The 19,659-nt window shown below is 44.0% G+C and overlaps 1 protein-coding gene across 1 annotated transcript in view; it reads left to right on the top strand.

Moving 5' to 3' along the window:
- The window catches only part of adarb2 (adenosine deaminase RNA specific B2 (inactive)), a 386,995-nt gene that overhangs the window by 25,138 nt on the left and 342,198 nt on the right, over window positions 1-19,659 (top strand). Inside the window, exon 3 of the mRNA XM_078535348.1 lies at window positions 14,515-15,467. Within this exon, the coding sequence (XP_078391474.1) occupies window positions 14,515-15,467 (953 nt within the window). The remainder of the gene's footprint in view (window positions 1-14,514; window positions 15,468-19,659) is intronic.

The raw sequence follows: 19,659 nt of genomic DNA, 5'->3' as shown, positions 1-19,659 counted from the left end.
GCTCACAATATTCTAAATGTGGTCTGACCAGAGCCTTACAAAGCACATCCCTGCTTTTATATTCTAGTCCTCTCAAAATAAATGCCAACATTGCATTTGCCTTCCTAACTACTGACTCAACCTGCAAGTTAACCTTAAGAGAATCCTGGACTAGGACTCCCAAGTTTCTTTGCACTCCAGATTTCTGAATTCTCTCCCCATTTAGAAAATAGTCTATGCCTCTATTCTTCCTACCAAAGTGCATGACCTCACACTTCCCCACGTTGTATTCCATCTGCCACTTCTTTGCCCATTCTCCTAACCTGTCCAAATCCTTCTGCAGCCTCCCCACCTCCTCAATACTACCTGTCCCTCCACCTATCTTTGTATTATCTGCAAACTTAGCCAGAATGCCCTCAGTTACTTCATCTAGATCATTAATGTGTAAAGTGAAAAGTTGTGGTCCCAACACTGACCCCTGCGGAACTCCACTAGTCACCGGCCGCCATCCTGAGAAGGACCCCCTTATCCCCACTCTCTGCCTCCTGCCAGACAGACTATCCATGCTAGTACCTTGCCTCTAACACCATGGGCTCTTATCTTACTGAGCAGCCTCCTGTGCAGCACCTTGTCAAAGGCCTTCTGGAAGTCCAAGTAGATAACATCCATTGGCTCTCCTTCCCCCCCCCCCGCCAAAAAAACAATCATTCTTCAATATACCTCAAATATGGTTCCTAACACATTTGAAACGACAATCCTATTGTAATGGTGGTTTTTAAATCTCTCACAAGGAAAATGTACGTAATTTTGAGCAAAACACTATTGTCAAGTCATAGATATCTTTTGTACTAACTTTTGTCTAACCTACTCATTACCTCCTCAAAGAATTCTAACAGATTTGTCAGGCATGACCTCCCCTTGATGAAACCATGCTGACTTTGCCCTATTTTACCATGCACTTTCAAGTATTCTGAAATCTCATCCTTAATAATGGACTTTAAAATCTTACCAATGACCGAGGTCAGGCTAATCGGCCTGTAATTTCCCGTCTTTTGCCTCACTCCCTTCTTAAACAGGGGGGTTACATTAGCGATTTTCAAGTCCTCTGGGACCCTCCCTGACTCGAGTGATTTCTGAAAGATCACCACTAACGTCTCCACTATCTCTTCAGCTATCTCCTTCAGAACTCTGGGGTGTAATCCATCTGGTCCAGGTGATTTATCCACCTTCAGACCTTTCAGTTTTCCTCGCACCTTCTCCTTGGTAATGGCCACCATACTCACCTCTGCCCCCCGACCCTCTTGAACTTTGGGGATGTTACTCGTATCTTCCACCATGAAGACTGACATAATGATGGAAACTGAATAAAATGCTGATTAGGCCACAGCTGGAATTTTGTGTACAGTTCTGGCCAGCACATTACAGGAAGGACATAATTGCTCTGGAGAGAGTACAGAGAAGGTTTGCAAGAATGCTGCCAGGGCTTGAAAATTGCAGCTATGAGAAAAGATTGGATAGGTTAGGGTTGTTTTCCTTAGAACGGAGGAGGCTGAGGGGTGACCTAATTGAGGTGTACAAAATTATGAGGGGCCTAGATAGGGTAGACAGGAAAGACCTGTTTCCCCTAGCTGAGGGGTCAATTACCAGGGGTCATAGATTTCAGGTGATTGGTAGAAGGATGAGAGGGGACATGAGGAAAAACTTTTTCACCCAGAGGGTGATGGGCATCTGGAATTCACTGCCTGAGTTGGTGGTTGAGGCTGAAACGCTCAACTCATTGAAAAGGTACCTGGATCTGCATCTGAAGTGCTGTAACCTGCAGGGCTGTGGACCAGGTGCTGGAAAGTGGGATTAAAATGAGTGACTAGTTTCTTTTCCATCTTTTTCTAGCCGGCACAGGCACCTGGAGTGTATGGCCTTAACTTTTCTATGGTTCTATTGTTCTAAACACAAGGATGAAAATTGTAAATTGTAGACAGTGTGAACCCCATGAACCAATGTAGGTCAGCAAGGACAGGGCTGATAGGAGAATGAGAGTGGTCTTGGTTATGATACAGGTAGCAGAGCTTTAGGTAAATTGAACTCGTGAAGAATGGAGAACTGGGGTCTGACCAGGAAACCATTGGAATAGTGAAGTCGGGAAGTGACAAAGAATAAGGGTTTCAACACCAGACTTGCTGAAGTGGGAGTGAAGGTGGGCAATGTTACAGAGGTGCAAATAGGCAGTGTTTGTGTTGGGAAAAATATAGCTCAGAATCAACTGGAATGTTGATGTTGATTTGAGGGTGAGGTATGCAGTTTGGGCTTGCCAAGGTTTAACTGGAGGAAATTGTGGCCCATCCACGAATGAATGTTGGACACACAGTCTGATAACATGCAAAGGCAGTGGAAGGTTGAGAGAGCTCGTGGAGAGGTAAAGCTGGGTGTCACCTGTATACATGTGAAAGCTAATGTATGCCTTACTATTATGTCAGCAATGGGCAGCGTTAAAGGAAAGGAAGGGATCAAGGATAAATCCTTGAGAGACTCCAGACGTAACTCCAGCAGGAATAGAAACCGGTTGTGCCATTCTGGATATGATCAGATAGGTAAGAAAGGAACCAAATGAGGCAGTTCCACTGAGCAGGACGATGAAACAGGGATGTTGCAGGAGAGTGATGGGTCAAAGTCTGCACAGAGATCAGGGGAGGTTAATGCACTATGGTCACAGACACAGAGGACTATGACTTTTATTAGAAACACTTTGGTGTTGTGGCAGGTGTAGAGTCCCGATTGGTGAGATTCACACATGGTGTAGCGAGAAGGTCGGGCACTAATTCGAGTGGAGGCAGCACACCAAGGATGTGGAGAGGAGAGACAGTTTCAGGTGAGGCAATAGTTTGCAAGACTAGAGAGGCCATGGGTGTTTTTTGAGGAATGGGTGGTGACGGAAGTTCTGTAAGGGAGGGGTACAGTTCCTGAGGGCATGGAACCATTTACAGGTAGCATGGGGGTCAGGAAGGGAAGCTGGGTGCTGAACAGTTTAGTGGGAATGGGGTGAAGCTGGCAAGGGCATGAGCAAGATTGGATTGAAACTAGAAAAATACAAAGGTTGGCACAGGGTTTAGGAACAGTGATTGGTGATGAACTATTTTAAAATGCTTTTCATGGCAACTGTAGCAACACAGTTTTGTTTCTTTCTGCTAATATTGTCAGTGATATGCACAGTGCAGAACATCTTGTCAAGTTAAGTTAGTTGCGCTATTAGAAATTCAGGTTTGTCATAGATTTGTGACAGGATTACGCAGCCAGCAGCAAAGCAATAGCACTGGCCAATGACCTTAAAGAAAACTTCTCACAAAGATCTAGCGATATGCGTGACATGGACTTCCCTTTTCCCAGTGTCAGTTTGAATCTGGTGCCAAGTCAGGGGAAACTCAGGCATCCAGCAACAGTGATGTTAACTGGCAAGATAAGCAGCCAACCACAATTAGGTATTCTTACAGACAGGAAACCAGGAAGTAAAAACGACTGAAGCCTTCAATTTTCAATGTTTTTAATTTTATAATAGCAGAATATATGATTGCGACATACATAGAAACATAGAAACATAGAAAATAGGAGCAGGAGTAGGCCATTCGGCCCTTCGAGCCTGCTCCGCCATTCATTATGATCATGGCTGATCATCCAACTCAATAGTCTGCTCCTGCTTTCTCCCCATATTCTTTGATCCCTTTCACCCCAAGCGCTATATCTAACTCCTACTTGAAAACATACCATGTTTTGGCCTCAACTACTTTCTGTGGTAGTGAATTCCACAGGCTCACCACTCTCTGGGTGAAGAAATTTCTCCTCATCTCAGTCCTAAATGGTCTACCCCATATCCTCAGACTATGACCCTTGGTTCTGGACTCCCCCACCATCGGGAACATCCTTCCTGCATCCACCCTGTCTAGCCCTGTTAGAATTTTATAGGTTTCTATGAGATCCCCCCTCATTCTTCTGAACTCCAGCGAATATAATCCTAACCAACTCAATCTCTCCTCATAAGTCAGTCCCGCCATCCCAGGAATCAGTCGGGTAAACCTTCGCTGCAGTCCCTCTGTAGCAAGAACATCCTTCCTCAGATAAGAAGACCAAAACTGCACACAATATTCCAGGTGTGGTCTCACCAAGGCCCTGTACAATTGCAGCAAGACATCTCTGCTCCTGTACTCGAATCCTCTCGCTACGAAGGCCAACATACCATTTGCCTTCTTTACCGCCTGCTGCACCTGCATGCTTACCTTCAGCAACTGGTGTACAAGGACACCCAGGTCTCATTGCACATTCCCCTCTCTCAGTTTAAAGCCATTCAGATAATAATCTGCCTTCCTATTTTTGCTACCAAAGTGGATAACCTCACATTTATCCACATTATACTGCATCTGCCATGCATTTGCCCACTCACTCAGCTTGTCCAAATCACCCTGAAGCATCTCTGCATCCTCCTCACAGCTCATCCTCACACCCAGCTTTGTGTCATCTGCAAATTTGGAGATATTACATTTAGTTCCCTCATCTAAAACATGAATATATATTGTGAATAGCTGGGGTCCCAGCACCGATCCCTGCGGTACCCCACTAGTCACTGCCTGCCATTCAGAAAAAGACCAGTTTATTCCTACTCTTTGTTTCCTATCTACAAACCAGTTTTCTATCCATCTCAATACACTACCCTCAATCCCATGCGCTTTAATTTTACACGCTAATCACTTATGTGGGAATTTGTCGAAAGCCTTCTGAAAGTCCAAATAAACCACATCCACTGGCTCCCCCTCATCAACTCTACAAGTTACATTCTCGAAAAACTCCAGTAGATTTGTTAAGCATGATTTCCCTTTCGGACGCTTGCCCGACAGCATCTCGCGCTATTTTACGCCCGATTGGGTTGAGCTCTCCTGCCCGTGAGGCGTAAAATGCAGCCCATAAAAAAGTTAAAAATACTGGGAAATTTTATCATAAAGGAGAAATTTGGCATTCAACAAATATAAAATTACTCTTTCAGGGCCAGTGAGGGTATTTAGCAGTAATTATGAATTTAGAGTTAAAATGTTAATGTTGCACTGTTAAAATGAATGTTGCACCTCATTTGACAATGTGTAACTTTTTCAATGGTGTTTACAGTGAGACTAAGGCCAGATTCCCCCGGAGTTGGGTCAACTCCAGAGCCTTTTAAAAATGGCAGATGGCACCCAATTCCAGGACTCACGCCACCATTCCTGGGTATTTTTAATGGCATGGGATAAGGGTATGGGTAACAAGCACCCCAGAGCATGCTGGTTCCATTGCTGAGTATGCGTCTCATAGGCCTCTGGAATTTTCATGAAGTTAGACCAGCTCTTCCATGATTCGTGGCTCATGAATCATTGGCCTAAATCCTGCATCCCAAGGTCAGACATGCGTCCGATCCAAACGCACATAAAGTTGCACGAAATGATGTCGGGTGTGCGTCCCGATGTCATTGTGCTCGCACGCAACATTACGGTTAGCCCGCCAACAATTAAGTGGGTAATTGAGCCCATTAAGGAGGTTATTGTCAGCGATTTTTCGTGGCCTATCCACTTTTATGGTTGGCAGACGGGCCAAACGGCCAGGCAGACTTCATGTTTTCACGACAAACTACATCCAGGGCGGGATGAAATGTCCGGGGTTAAATAAAATAAGAGAAGACATTTGAGGGATGATCTGCTATGTAGTCTGCTGCCAGGTGCTTGCATTTACAGTATCGTCACAGCTTACAGCAGTTTATTGAGCTCATTTCATTTTTAAATTACTGCAGCTCCCTGAGGCAGCTCCACAGCAGCCGTCAGCCTTTAGGGACTGCAAGCCTACACTCTCCCTTCCCTTGGCGCCCGCCCTCTTCCTGCACCCCGCCCCCCACCCTCCGGCAGCGCTAAGGCTTTCTCAGCGCGCATTTCACGCTGGATAGCTGTTAATTGGACAGCCGGCATGAAATTGCGTTCGGGGGCCGATCGCAGGCAGAAGTGCTTTTTGCGTCTGCTTCCAGGCCCGTCAATCGCATGCGCCCAATGAACGCAAGATTCAGGCCATAGTCTGGATTTGGAAATCTTTTGAAAGGTAAGTTCAAAAGGTTTTACCAATACCCTTTATGCCCCTTCCATGTCCCTGTGCCACTTCCATTCCCCCATGCCACCTTCATGCCCTCCATTCCCCTTCCATGGCCTGCCTGTCGCCTCCATGCCACCCCCATGCCCATTCACCTAGTATGCACTATGTACAGAACCAATAAGCCATATAACAATGGCAAGTGTTGAAATACTGAGAAAAAAAACACCCATTCAGAAGTCTTCTTTGAAATAATCTGCTGTTCCTACAACCCCCTAAAAGCATAAATCCAATAGGGCAATTATAGGATCAGCAGCAAAAGTTTTAACTACTTCAAGCTTTTTAATTTTGTCCAAATAAATGCTCAGACATTCACAAAAGAGATCGCAGAAGAAATAACTTATTACAACCACATAAATATGTCAATCAAGCAAAGTAAACAATCCACTCGGTCGTCAAAACAGAACTCCTGCTGAGCAAATCCATTTGTCTGTCTTGGAGCTCAACCAAGTATTCATAATGTGCACAGGTGGTGAACCCAGATGTCTGGCCATCTGTTTCTACCGAAACAGTTCCTAAATTATCTCAACAGCTCACCCTCTGAAGAAGCATGGAATCTTTGACAGCAACATACTGATTTCCGCATTTAAATGCTCATGTGTGGACTCCAGGAGTTGTTGTCAGCTTCAGGGGAGTAATGACAGGTAATGTGGCCACTCTCTTATGTTCCATGGCACCGGTTGCATAATCAATCTGAACATCAAGCTTTTTTAGACGATGACTCATGGTTCCCTATATCTATTCATGTAGTAATGTAACCCAGAGATGTAACAAGTGAAGCCCCTTGTGATCAGGACTGAACATATCTTTTGCACACATACTTTTTCCATCTCAGCAAGGGCAGAGTTAATATTTGATGAAGAGAGGTTTGTGGTACCTTATATCTTTGTGGTACTTATAATCTTATATTAATATATAATTATATTAATATAATTAATATATAATTAATTATAATACTTATAATCACAGCCAATGAACATATGGACTAGCAATGATAGATAGGTTCTCTTTCTTCAATCAAATTAATTTACTTCCATGGACTGATACAAAATAAAAACAATACCGCACTTTTCCACTTTAGTGCATCATCTTACCAACTTTAGCAAGAGATCTCATTGTGTCCACCAGCATTTCCGTCTTTCTGAACCTCCCTAAAGAATTTGCAACACTCAGTTTGAAAGCTAAGTGCCCCTTCCCTCACAGCCTATTTTTCTACTTCTCTATCACTTCTCCATTTGTTTGTTGACAGACAGGGATCAAAGGACTTCCCAAAACAAATGGGTGTGAGTTGTTTTTCAAATTAACTAGACAAAGTTAACAATTGTTTCATTTCTGGGAGAGATAACATCCATTTAGTGTATTAACTTTTTAAAAGAACTTCTGGGAATCTGCTTTTCTTAAAATAGAAACCAAGATTAAAAGTAGTTCTGCTCTCAAAATCCCTTCTATAGAAAAACGGTCAAAAAATCCTGAAACGTAGCAGAATCTACATGTTGTTTCCTCTCTCTTTGAGCGCATCACCGACAATGCTTCCATGAATGCTTAAATGGTCCATTTTTTCTTTAAATACATTCTTCTGAAGCTTTTTGGTTGAATATTTTCCTTTGTTTTCAATGTTATCACATTACTGTTAGGGAGATAGGCAGTCAGCCTCTTCCTAGAGCACCACCAGTGACCACTGAAGCAAGTAGATACTTCAAGTGAAAGTTATGCTGACACCAACAGTAAAAAGTAATCCAGTTACTCAGATTCTCAGGAACAAATGTCAAAATAGATTAAAATCACTGGGCTGAAGCAGATTTACCAGCTGTTTGTCACGAGTGTGTCCTCTGATAGCGAAGGTGGCAGCACTGCAGTAGGATTTTGGGAGAAAGCTGCACTTGGCTCTTCCAATCAAAATAGCTGGCATCTGCCAGTTGGCTCTAACGCTAAACATAGTTTGCAGACATGTCCACCTTCTTTATCAGTTTTTGGTTAATTTGTATTCAGTCTCAAACACTGAAATGGAATATCTTGACATTTAGGGTCAACATCAGTTTCTTCCCAGTCAGGTACAATATGGGCTAGATGTTGGCTAAAACTCTCTGGATGCTGCCCTAATTATACACCTTCACCTCTAGACTCAGAAATAGCAAGTCTCCTGTTTCGCTGTGAGCTTTTCTGCTTCACATTCCTATTATCCTGAGTGAAATTGTCGATTTAGTACCTATGTATAATGAAATATATGTTGTGACACATAAGAACATAGGGGACAAAATTTTTACCTTGGCGGGCGGGCGTGCGTCCGACCTGCTCGAACGTAAAATGGCGCCTGGTATTTCAGTCCGCGGATGCGCTGCCGACTCTGACACTTAGAAGGCCTCTTAAGACCGTTAAAGGATCAATTAACTTAAATGTTTTGCTGCCCGTCCAACCTTACAGTTGTCGGGCAGGCAAAAAGGCCAAGCGGCCTTTGCACATTTTTGGAAAGCTCGTCCACGGGCGGGATGAGGTTTCCAACATCAAATAAAAATCAAGTAAAATGTTTCAAATTTCACTTATAACATGTCCCTGCTCATGTGACAGAGTCACATGGGGGGACATGTTTTATAACATTTTTCACATCTTTATTATTTTTTTCCAGAAACTGCGCATCTCCCTGAGGCAGCTCTGTGCCTCAGGGAGATTTGCAAGCGCGCATGTGTGAAGTTCCCGCCCGCACCCACCCCCCTCCCCACCCCCCCACCCCCGCACTGAGCGCTGCCGCTTGCACTTCACACTGACGGGCCTTAATTGACCCTCAAGCGTGAAATCGCGGTCTGGCCCTGATCGCGGGCAGCGGTCGGCTTCCCGACCACCCCCGCCGAGCCCGTCCATCAAGGGCAAAATTCTTCCCAGGAAATAGGAGAAGGAGAAGGCCATTCTGTCCCTCAAGCCTGCTCCACCATTCAACCAGATCCCAGCTGATCTACTTCAACACCGTTTTGCCACATTATCCTAATAACCCTTGATGTCTTCAATATCTGGAAATCTGTCGACCTCTGTCTTGAACATACTCAATAACAGCCTCCACAGACTGCTGGGGTAGAGAATTCCAAAGATTGACCACCCACTGAGTGAAGAAATTCCTCCTTATCTCACTCCTAAATGGCTTACCTCTTATTCTGCGACTGTGCCCCTTGGATCCAGACCCCCAGCCAGAGGAAACATCTTTTCTGCATCTACCCTTTTGAGCCCTGTAAGAATTTTGTATACGTCAATGAGATCACCTCTCATTCTTCTAGCCTCACAGTATCAGAGTGTCACAGGATCTTTACAGCACAGAAAGAGACCATTTGGCCCATCAAGTCTGCACTGTCTCTCTGAAACAGCGTTCCACCTAGTCCCACTCCCCTGCCTTATCCCCATAACCTTGCACATTCTCTCTTTTCAGGTATAAATCCAATTCCCTTTTGAATACCTTGATTGAACCTACCCCCAGCACCCTTTCAGAAAGTTTGTTCCAGGCTCCAACCACCCTGTGGGTGAAAATTTTTTTACTCACATCACCTCCTTTTGCCAATTATTTTGAATCTATACCCTCTAGTTCTTAATGTTCTCTTGAGTGGGAAAAGTTTCTCACTATTTGCCTGTCCATACCCCTTAGGATCTTGAATACCTCTATTAAGTCTCCTCTGAGCCTTCTTTTCTCCAAGGAAAACAGTCCCAACCTCTCCAATCTATCCTCATAGCTACAGTTCTTCATCCTGGGAATCAGTCTTGTGAATCTCCTCTGTAATCTCTCCAATGCCTTCACATCCTTCCTCAAGTTTGGTGCCCAGAACTGAATGCAGTACTCTGGATGAGGCCTAACTAGTGTCTTACACAAGTTCAACATGACCTCCTCACTCACATACTCAGTGCTTATATTAATAAAGCCTAAGATACTATATGCTTTATTAACTACTCTTTCAACATGCCCTGCCATCTTCTATAATTTATGTACATATACACGGAGGTCCTTCTGTTCCTGCACCTCCTTTCAAGTTTCTCCCTTTGTTTTATACTGTCTCACCATATCTTTCCTGCCTAAACAAATCACCTCACATTTCTCTGCATTGACTTTATCTGCCACTTGTCTGCCAATCCATCAACATGTCTACGTCCATTTGAAGTTCAAGACTATCCCCATGACAGTTGACAACATTTCCAATCTTCGTATCATCTGCAAATTTTGAAACCATGCCCTGCACACCACAGTCTAAGTCATTAATATATATCAGGAAGAGGAAGGGTCCCAACACTGACCCCTGGGGAACTCCACTACAAACCTTCCTCCAATCTGAAAAACAACCATTTATCACTACTCTCTGTTTCCTGTCACTCAGCCAATTGCTTATCCAAGTGCCTACTTTCCCTTTTATTCCATGAGCTAGAATTTTGCTCACAAGTCTGTTGTGTGACACTGTATCAAATGTCTTTTGAAAATACACATACACCACATCAACACCATTTCTTTTATCAACCTTCTCTGTTACCTCCTCAAAAAACTCCAGCAAGTTTGTTCAACTTGATTGTCCCTTGATGAATCCACTCTGGCTTTCCGTAATTATCCTGCACTTGTCTAAGTGATTATTGATTTTATCCCATACTATAGTTTCCAAAAGTTTCCCTACCACTGAAGTCAAACTGACTGGCCTGTAGTTGCCAGTTTTATCCTTGCATCCCTTTTTGAACAAGGGTGTAACATCCTCAATTTTCCAGTCTCCTGGCATCTATTCTGTGTCTAGGGAAGACTGAAAGATTATCATTAGTGCCTCTGCAATTTCCACTCTCACTTCCCTCAGTACCCTTGGATGCATCTCATCTGGTCCTGGTGCCCTATCCATTTTAAGTAAAGATAGCTTTTCCAACACCACCTTCCTCTCAATTGTAAGTTATTCCAATGTACCAGTTACCTCCTCTTCCACCTCAGCCTGGGTAGGAAGTTCTTTTTACAGACCTCCTCAATCTCTCCTCATAGGACAATCCTGCCATCCCAGGGATCAGACTGATGAATCTTTGTTGCACTGTCTCTATGGGAAGTATATTCTTCCCTAGGTAAGGTGACCAAAACTGTACACAATACTTAGGGTGCTTTCTCACCAAGGCACTATATAATTGCAGCAAGACATCTTTACTCCTGTACTCAAATTCTTTTTCAATATGTTCAGCACCATTTGCGACTCCTCAGCTCCTGAAGCTGGCTATTGTTGCCCATCCCCAATTGCCCTTGAGAAGGTTGTGGGGAGCTACCTTCTTGAACCACTGAAGTCTATGTGGTGTAGGTACACCTCCAGTGCTATTAGGGAGAGAGTTCCAGGATTTTGCCCAGCAACAGTGAAGAAACAGTGATATATTTCCTAGTCAGGATGGTGAGTGCCTTGGAGAGGAACTTTCTGGTGCTGGTGTTCCCATGTATCTGTTGCTCTTGTCCTTCTAGATGGTAGTGGTCGTGGGTTTGGAAGGTGCTGCCGAAGAAGGCTTGGTGAGTTCCTGCAGTGCATCTTGTAGATGGTACATATTGCTGCCACTGTGCATCAGTGTGGAGGGTGTGAATGTTTGTGGAAGGAGTGCCAATCAGGTGGGCTGCTTTGTCCTGGATGGTGTCAAGTTTCTTGAGTGTTGTGGGAGCTGCACTCACCAGTCAAATGGAAAGTATTCCATCACACTCCTGACCTGTGCTTTGTAGATGGTGAACATGCTTTGGGGTGTCAGGAGGTGAGTTACTCGCCACAGGATTCCTGGCCTCTAACCTGTTCTAATAGCCACAGTACTTATATGGCTAGTCCAGTTCAGCTTCTGGTCAATGGTAACCCCCAAGGTGTTCATAGTGGGGGCTTCAGTGATGGTAATGCCATTGAATGTCAAAAAGCGATTGTTAGATTCTCTCTTGTTGGAGAGGCTCATCACCTGGCACTTGAGTGGCATGAATTTTACTTGCCACTTGTCATCCCAAGGATGGATATTGTCCAGGCCTTGCTGCATTTGTACATGGACTGCTTCAGGATCTGAGGAGTTGTGAATTGTGCTGAACATTGTGCAATCACCAGTGAACATCCCCACCTCTGACTTTATGATGGAGGGAAGGTCATTGATGAAGCAGCTGAAGATGGTTGGGCCGAGGACACAACCTGAGGAACTCCTGCAGTGATGTCTTGGAACTTAGATGATTGACCCCCAACAACCACAACCATCTTCCTTTCTGCTAGGTATGACTCCAACCAGTTGAGAGTTTTCACCTTGATTCCCATTGACTCCAGTTTTGCTAGGGCTCCTTGATGCCAGTCTTGGTCATATGCTGCCTTGATGCCAAGGGCAGTCACTCTCACCTCACCTCGGGAGTTCAGCCCTTTTTTCCATCTTTGAATCAAGGCTGTAGTGAGGTCAGGAGCTGAGTGGCCCTGGTAGAACCAAAACTGAGCATCAGTGAGCAGGTTATTCCTAAGCAAGTGCTACTTGAGAGCACTGTTGATGACCCCTTCCATTACTTTACTGAAAATGGAGAGTAGACTGATGGAGCTGTAATTGGCCAGTTTTGATTTGTCCTGCTTTTTGTGTAAAGGACATACCTGTGTAATTTTCCACATTGCCAGGTAGATGCCAGTGTTGTAACTGTAATAGAATGGCTTGGCTAGGGTCACGGCAAGATCTGGAGCACAATTCTTCAGTACTATTGCCGGAATGTTGTCAGGGTCCACTCAGTCAAATGCACAGGGACTACTAAACTGTGAGTGAGTTTAGTCCATCATGTAACTTACTGTGAGTGAATTTAGTCAATTATGTACCTTACCACTTTATATTGTGAGGATTGGCAAGAACTTGATACATATCGCTGAAAACTTCACTTTGCCCATATATCTCACCCTATTTTCTGATTATATCTCATCCTATTTTTCCGATTATATTCCTGTGAAAGGCACTATATAAATGCAATTTTTTTTGTCATATATTTTATTTAAATTAAACTAATTTGTTCACAGGAACTCTCTCCCTAACAGCACTGTTGTTGTAGTTTAACTATACGGACTGCAGCGGTTCAAGAAGGCAGCTTTCCATCACGTTCTCAAGGGCAATTAGGGATGGGCAATAAATGCTGACCTTGCCAGTGACATCTCACGAAGTTTCTTCTTTTCTTCTTCAGTTCTCTGCACGGAGACAGGTCGGACTCTCAGTGCCGCAATCTCCATCGCGTGTAGGGCAAGGACGCAGGTCCACTCCAGCCAGAACGGGGGTCAAACTCTGTGCTGTTGGCACGAATCTGATCCGCACCAGCCAAATGAAGCAACTGGTCCCCCAGGGAGTCCGAGTTGTTGTGGCAACATACATTTCTACATTCATGTTGTAGTCTGGATGGTAGAGGATCCAATTTTCTTTCCATCACATAGCTGACCAAGAACTTCTTCCACTCTTATTGCCCAATATTGGTGTATGTTGGAAGGGTTTGTAAATTGATACTCAACATGTTTGGCTGCATTATGAACACAACCTCCTTGGCCATCAAGTCCTCGAGTGCAACTTGAACACAAAGCTTCTGGCTCAGAGACAGAGACGCTACCCACTCGAGAACTCCCATGTCCCGTGAATTAAGAAAAGAAAGCCTTATCTCAGTAAAAGAGATGTTCAGATTCCTAACAAAGAAATGCATGGGCCCCAGCGTGTGTGAAACCACAACACACGAAACAAGAGGCCTGCTATTATCATCCCCAGGTCAGGTTATCATTCAGCCACATATCAGGTAACAGAAATGTGCAACAGGTTATAGAGGTGTCAAGTCTGACCACAACAATAACCTGTGGCACTGAACCAGTGGGAATATCTACTGGAGATCTGGAAGATGATGGTGAACGGTTACTGTCACTGCACTAGTAATCCAGAGGTCCAGGCTAATACCCTGGGGGCACAGGTTCATATTGCACCACAGCAGCTGGTTGAATTTAAATTCAATTAATAAATCTGGGATATAAAGGTTAGCCTCAGTAATGGTGACCATGACAACTATCATCGATTGTTGTAAAAACCCATCGGGTTCACTAATGCCCTTTAGTGAAGGAAATCTGCCATCCTTACCTGGTCTGGCCTACAAATGACTCCAGACACACAGCAATGTGGTTGGCTCTTAACTACACTATGAAGTGGCCTGAAACCGACTCAGTTCAGGGACAGTTAAGGACGGGTAATAAATGCTGGCCCTGCTGTGAAAGAATAAAGAAAAAAAGACCTATGAGTTGGTACCAGCGAATAAACATCTGAGGGCAGCTGACACTGTGAAACCAAACATCACAAAATTTCACTTCACCAGGAGCGGAATGATTGCGGTCAGGTTAAAAGGAGGTTGAAATGCAGGTGTTGATTGCGCAGTAACTGTATCATCTCCTTGTGTTTTAACAGGCACCAGTAGTGTAGAGGTAAAAGAGAATCGCAATGTGGGTAATTTATCTTTGGAGGATCACACACGAGCATCCAGTGACCGGCAGGTCTTCCGCTGTTCCGATGTGGCTGGAAGCGGAGCATCAGGTCTGAAAAGGAAAAGGCCGCTGGAGGAAGGGAATAACGGACACATGCACCCCAAGGTGCAGCTGAAATGTAAGAAACTGTCATGGTCGGTGACACCAAAGAATGCCCTAGTGCAGCTGAATGAACTAAAGCCAGGATTACAGTACAAGATGGTCTCCCAGACTGGGCCTGTGCACGCACCCGTTTTTGCTATTGCGGTCGAAGTTAATGGTTTGCTATTCGAAGGCACAGGACCCACCAAAAAGAAAGCAAAGATGAGGGCTGCGGAGATGGCCCTGCAGTCTTTTGTGCAGTTTCCAAATGCCTCCCAGGCTCATTTCGCCATGGGCAACTGCGTCAATCCCAGCGCAGATTTCACGTCTGACCAGGCTGACTTCCCCAACACACTGTTCAAAGAGTTTGAGCCGTCGACTCAGAGTGACGGCTTCCCTTGCTGCAGCCCCGCTGAAAACGAATTGCTCTATGGCGGCTGCAGACATGGGCGATTACTCTGCCACACGTTGGATTTAATGGTCCAAGCCAAACAAAACAAGCACAAGATGCCGTTCCCAGCAGCAAGCAGGAAGAATCCAGTCGAGATGTTAAATGAGCTACGTCCGGGACTGAGGTATGTGTGCCTCTCAGAGACTGTGGAAAAGCATGTCAAGAGCTTTGTGATGGCAGTGAGGGTTGATGGGAGAATGTTTGAAGGCTCAGGACGCAGTAAGAAGCTGGCGAAAGCCCAAACGGCGCAGGCTGCTCTTCAGACTCTCTTTAACATCCAGCCAGTACCCAGTGGAAAGCCTTGTCAAATGCCTGGCAGGAATAAATGTCCTCATTTACCACAGGTGAGAATTGCCTGCCAGCTATTGGCAGACCTTGGAAATTTCACACCAAATTGTTGGCCGACCTTAGGTAACCTTCATTTACACAGATTGGTGGGCGGGAAAGAAATGATGTGAAGTAATCGGGAGGTGCTGAGCACGTTTGAACCTATCTTGTATTTGCAGTAGCCTGGTAAATTAATGAAAGTTTAATTCTCTGCAGTAGGATTATATTTTCAATGCAGATTTTGAAGTTTCATTCTCAAAGAAACAATAATATAGGTACACAAATATGTATTAAATTGACATTTTTTGAGATAAAAAATTGTTACTAGTTTCTACCTATGTATAAAATTCATATATATATATATGATCTAATATTTCCCAGTACTTATTTCAGAGATTTGTTTTATAAATAGGAATTGGTATATATCTATATTTACATTTATATATCTATCTCTATCTCTCTTTCTATATATATAATATATGTATATATGCTAATACCTATATATATAAAACAAAATCATTGAAATAAACACAGGATATATTACATCACTGAAGGTTGCTTCATGAAAATGGCCAGTAATAGAAGATCAGTTTACTTTTTTAAACAGAATAAGACATTAAAAGAAGCTTCCGGTACCCCCATTCCCCAGCAGTTGTTTGAGGACAGGCAGTGACATTGAACAGTTCAGTACTGTCTCCTGCCCGAAACTGGTTGAAAATGGCATCAGGGCTGGCAGGCAGGAACCGGAATTAGGGAGGCAACCTGGTGCCGCCCAAGGAACCCAGAAAAACAGCTCTGGTATAAGCTGCAGTGGCCAGAGCTGGGAAGGGATTGCAGAGTCAACACTGGTTGGGGAGGGAGAAGAAAGACCATGGCAGGGTCAGCCCAAGAATTCCGTGCAGGGCCCTGAACAGCACTCCTGCTCCTTTGGGTCACCATGGAATGCTTCTCAAATGTAAACCTGAACATCTCCTGGCCACTCTGCTGCCTCTTGCTCAGTTCCACTGGCAGATTCACCACTCGAGCCTACCCCAAGTTCCATTGCATTATGATGCTGATGACTTCATTGAATTGTGACTTTTACACCTCAATTAGGCCCCTGCCCACCTGTAGTTGGAGTCTCGAGCCACTTGAAAGTCAGCGAAGATAAAATGCCGCCAAGCAGGAATGGAAAGATTATGGCCCAGTAAGTCAACTCGCCTGATTTTAACCGCTCAGTTAAACTCAGGCCTGCTTTCTGTCATTTCCCCTTGGCTCTGTGAATCCAGCTTTGTTTCCAGAAGTGTGAAGGTTTCCTCACACTGATGGTTATAAAGGATAAAAGGAAGTCAAACTGGTAATTAGTCAGATGCTAGAACAGAGAGGGTACAACTCTCAGGCAAGACTGAACAGCTTTGTACTCTTTTCTCTAGAGAAATGAAAGCTGAGAGGTGACCTGGTAAAGAGGTCTTTAAAATTATGAAAGGGTTTGATAGGGTAGATGTAGAGACGATATTTTCACTTGTGAGTAAGTCCAAACTAAGGGCCATAAATATAACATGGTCATTAATAAATGCAATAAGGAATTCAGGAGAAAATTCTTTACTCAGAATGCGGAACTCGCTGCTGCAAAGATTAGTTGAGGTGAATCACATAGAAGCATTTAAGGGGAATCTAAATAAGTACATGAGGAAGAAAGGAATAGAAGAATATATTGATGAGCTAGATGACATACGGTCAGAGGAGGTAAATGTGGAGCATAAACACCAAAATAGACCTTCTGGGCTGAATGGCCTGATGATCCAACGCTGTAATATTCTACGTAACTGTATTCTGAAAAAACTTCAAGTAAAAACTTGTGCAAAAAGTGAGTCTCAATTCCTGGACCTGTGAAGGAAGCTCCAGGATATACAGATATGTGGGGTGGAACTCAATCCCATCCACTATCAAAAAATTGGAAGATGAGAACAGGCGTCAATCAAAAAAGCAGGACAGGTAGTCGGGCCCTTTCTTGTGGTCAACAGAAAGGACACCTAATGAACAAATGTTGAAGTAGAAGGGCCTAATCCAGGTTTCCTAGTGGCGATTAATGACAGAATTCAGGAATACTGACGTACCAGCATTTGAGGCTGTCAGTGTAGTTGGGGGGAGCTCAACCAACAAACCACCCTCCCCCTGGTGAAGTTAGCAGTTTCAAAGTTCTCTGCCCCTGGCCTGACATGGGATAGACACCCAGAAAGTGCCAAAAAGTACACGGCTGTCCAAAGCTGTCCCAGAGATTTGGGATGCCATCACCCCAGGGCAGAATAGCAGCTGCCCCACCCTGTCACAATGCGCTTCCGGCAATGGAGCAGGCATTGAGAATTTTCAGGGCCCTTGAGGTCATTCTGGTGCAGTGAAAAAGATTGTTTATGGGTGTTAAGATTCCAGGACCCGGTATGGGAAGCCCAGCCTTGGAATTGCACCATAATTCACCACAAATTCCTTAAAGTGCCGTAGGTTTACATGAAAAAAGATCAGAATGGTTGCTTAAATTCAAGGATACAATACAAATCATGCCAAAATGCACCATCAATTCACGTGTATATGGTACAATCTGAACGAAAATGGTTTCTTCCAGCTGTTATCCTTCTACGTGCAAAATGCGGGTCTTACCAGCATTTAGGAAGAATCCAATGAAGAAATTAAATGTCAAATACTTCTTTTTACAATGAAGGCCCCTTTCAGTGGTGCCATGTTTACAGTTGTAAGTGACTCAGGTCAAATTACACAAATACCTGGATGCTTCATGGGTTTTATGCAAGTGTTATTGTATGCAATATACTTATTTGTTTAATAACAATTTACGAGACCTGTAAAGAATCATCTTAACAATTTTCTAGACTTGGTGTCCAAACACATCCCGTAACAGTACACAATCCAAACATTCGTTAATGCAGCCCCATTTTTTTCTGCAAAAGAACAATGACTGCATTTCCCATATAATTCATCGGCTGTGAAGGGTTTTTAAAAAACCTGAGATGCAAAAGGTTCCTTTGTCTTTGCGTGAAAGCATTATTGTATTTAAGATCATTCCTGGCGCTGTGACTTCAATCACTGTCTGTCAGCCTCCTGGCACTGAAATAATAGGAAACCTGTGATAGCACGTAGAAAACTACATCACAAATGTGCGCAGCTTTGTTGGTGAAGTTCTGAATAAGGCGCTGAACCACCAACAAAAACACAAAGGTTCCTGAAAGTTGCACCAGCCCATGTCCTCCGCCGCTGACCCCCGTCCCCGCCCCCAACCAAATGTTTGCACGGTCAGGAAGAGCTTCCTTCATTGCTCTCCCATTATCAATCAGTAACACCAGCAAAACAGAAAGCGCAGAATAAACATCTAGATGAAGAGGGCTGCCAGAATGCTGTCAGCCACGAGACATCTGTCTCATAGGGTCCCAACGTATGCTCACCGGATTCAAGGGGCACTTTGACCACCCAGTGATAGCAGCACTGCTGGGGCCACATAGCAGTATAGGAACATTGGGTATCGGAGTAGGCCATTCAACACCCCCCCTCCCCGGCCTGTTCCACCATTCAATTCAATCATTACGCCAAACTGTACCCCAACTCCATTTACCCAGATTTCTTGATACCCTGGCCTAACAAAATTCTATTGATCACAGTCTTGAAAGCTCCAATTGTCCCAGCAACCACAACATTTTGGAGGAGGGACTGTCCAATTTCCACTACCTTTTGTGTAAAAGAAATAACTTCACTCACACCTGAATGACCTAGCTATGTTTTTAAGATCATGTCCTCTTGTTCTCGATTTCTCCACCAGAGGAAATAGTTCCCCTGTATGTATCTTATAAAATTTTTTAAACAGCTAAACACCTCTCAATCTACTACATTCAAGGGAATGTAACCCAAGTATGTAGTAATGGTGGGATCGCAGCGGTGAGTCATTACCCCCCCATTGTTGAGGTGCTAACACATCGTCTCCCATTTCCACTCAGTGATAGGCTGCAAATTTCAATTCCACATGCAAGCAACTCTTTATTTTATGTGATCTTGACAAAATGTATACACTCATGAGTTAACTAAAAAAAATTAAAGGCCTACCAAATAAAAATTGCCATAAGAATAATGTCTTTTGAGCGCGAGTGTTAGGTCTCCCAACTCATGGATTCATTACAGACTTGAACATGTAATTTAAGCTAACATTTCGTTATAGTGCTGAAGAAGAGG

Source organism: Cetorhinus maximus, chromosome 3, assembly GCF_964194155.1.
Source record: "Cetorhinus maximus chromosome 3, sCetMax3.hap1.1, whole genome shotgun sequence".
NCBI classification, from domain to species: Eukaryota; Metazoa; Chordata; class Chondrichthyes; order Lamniformes; family Cetorhinidae; genus Cetorhinus; species Cetorhinus maximus.
Note: the sequence above shows the minus strand (reverse complement) of the source record. Positions and strands in the feature narration are given on the sequence as shown.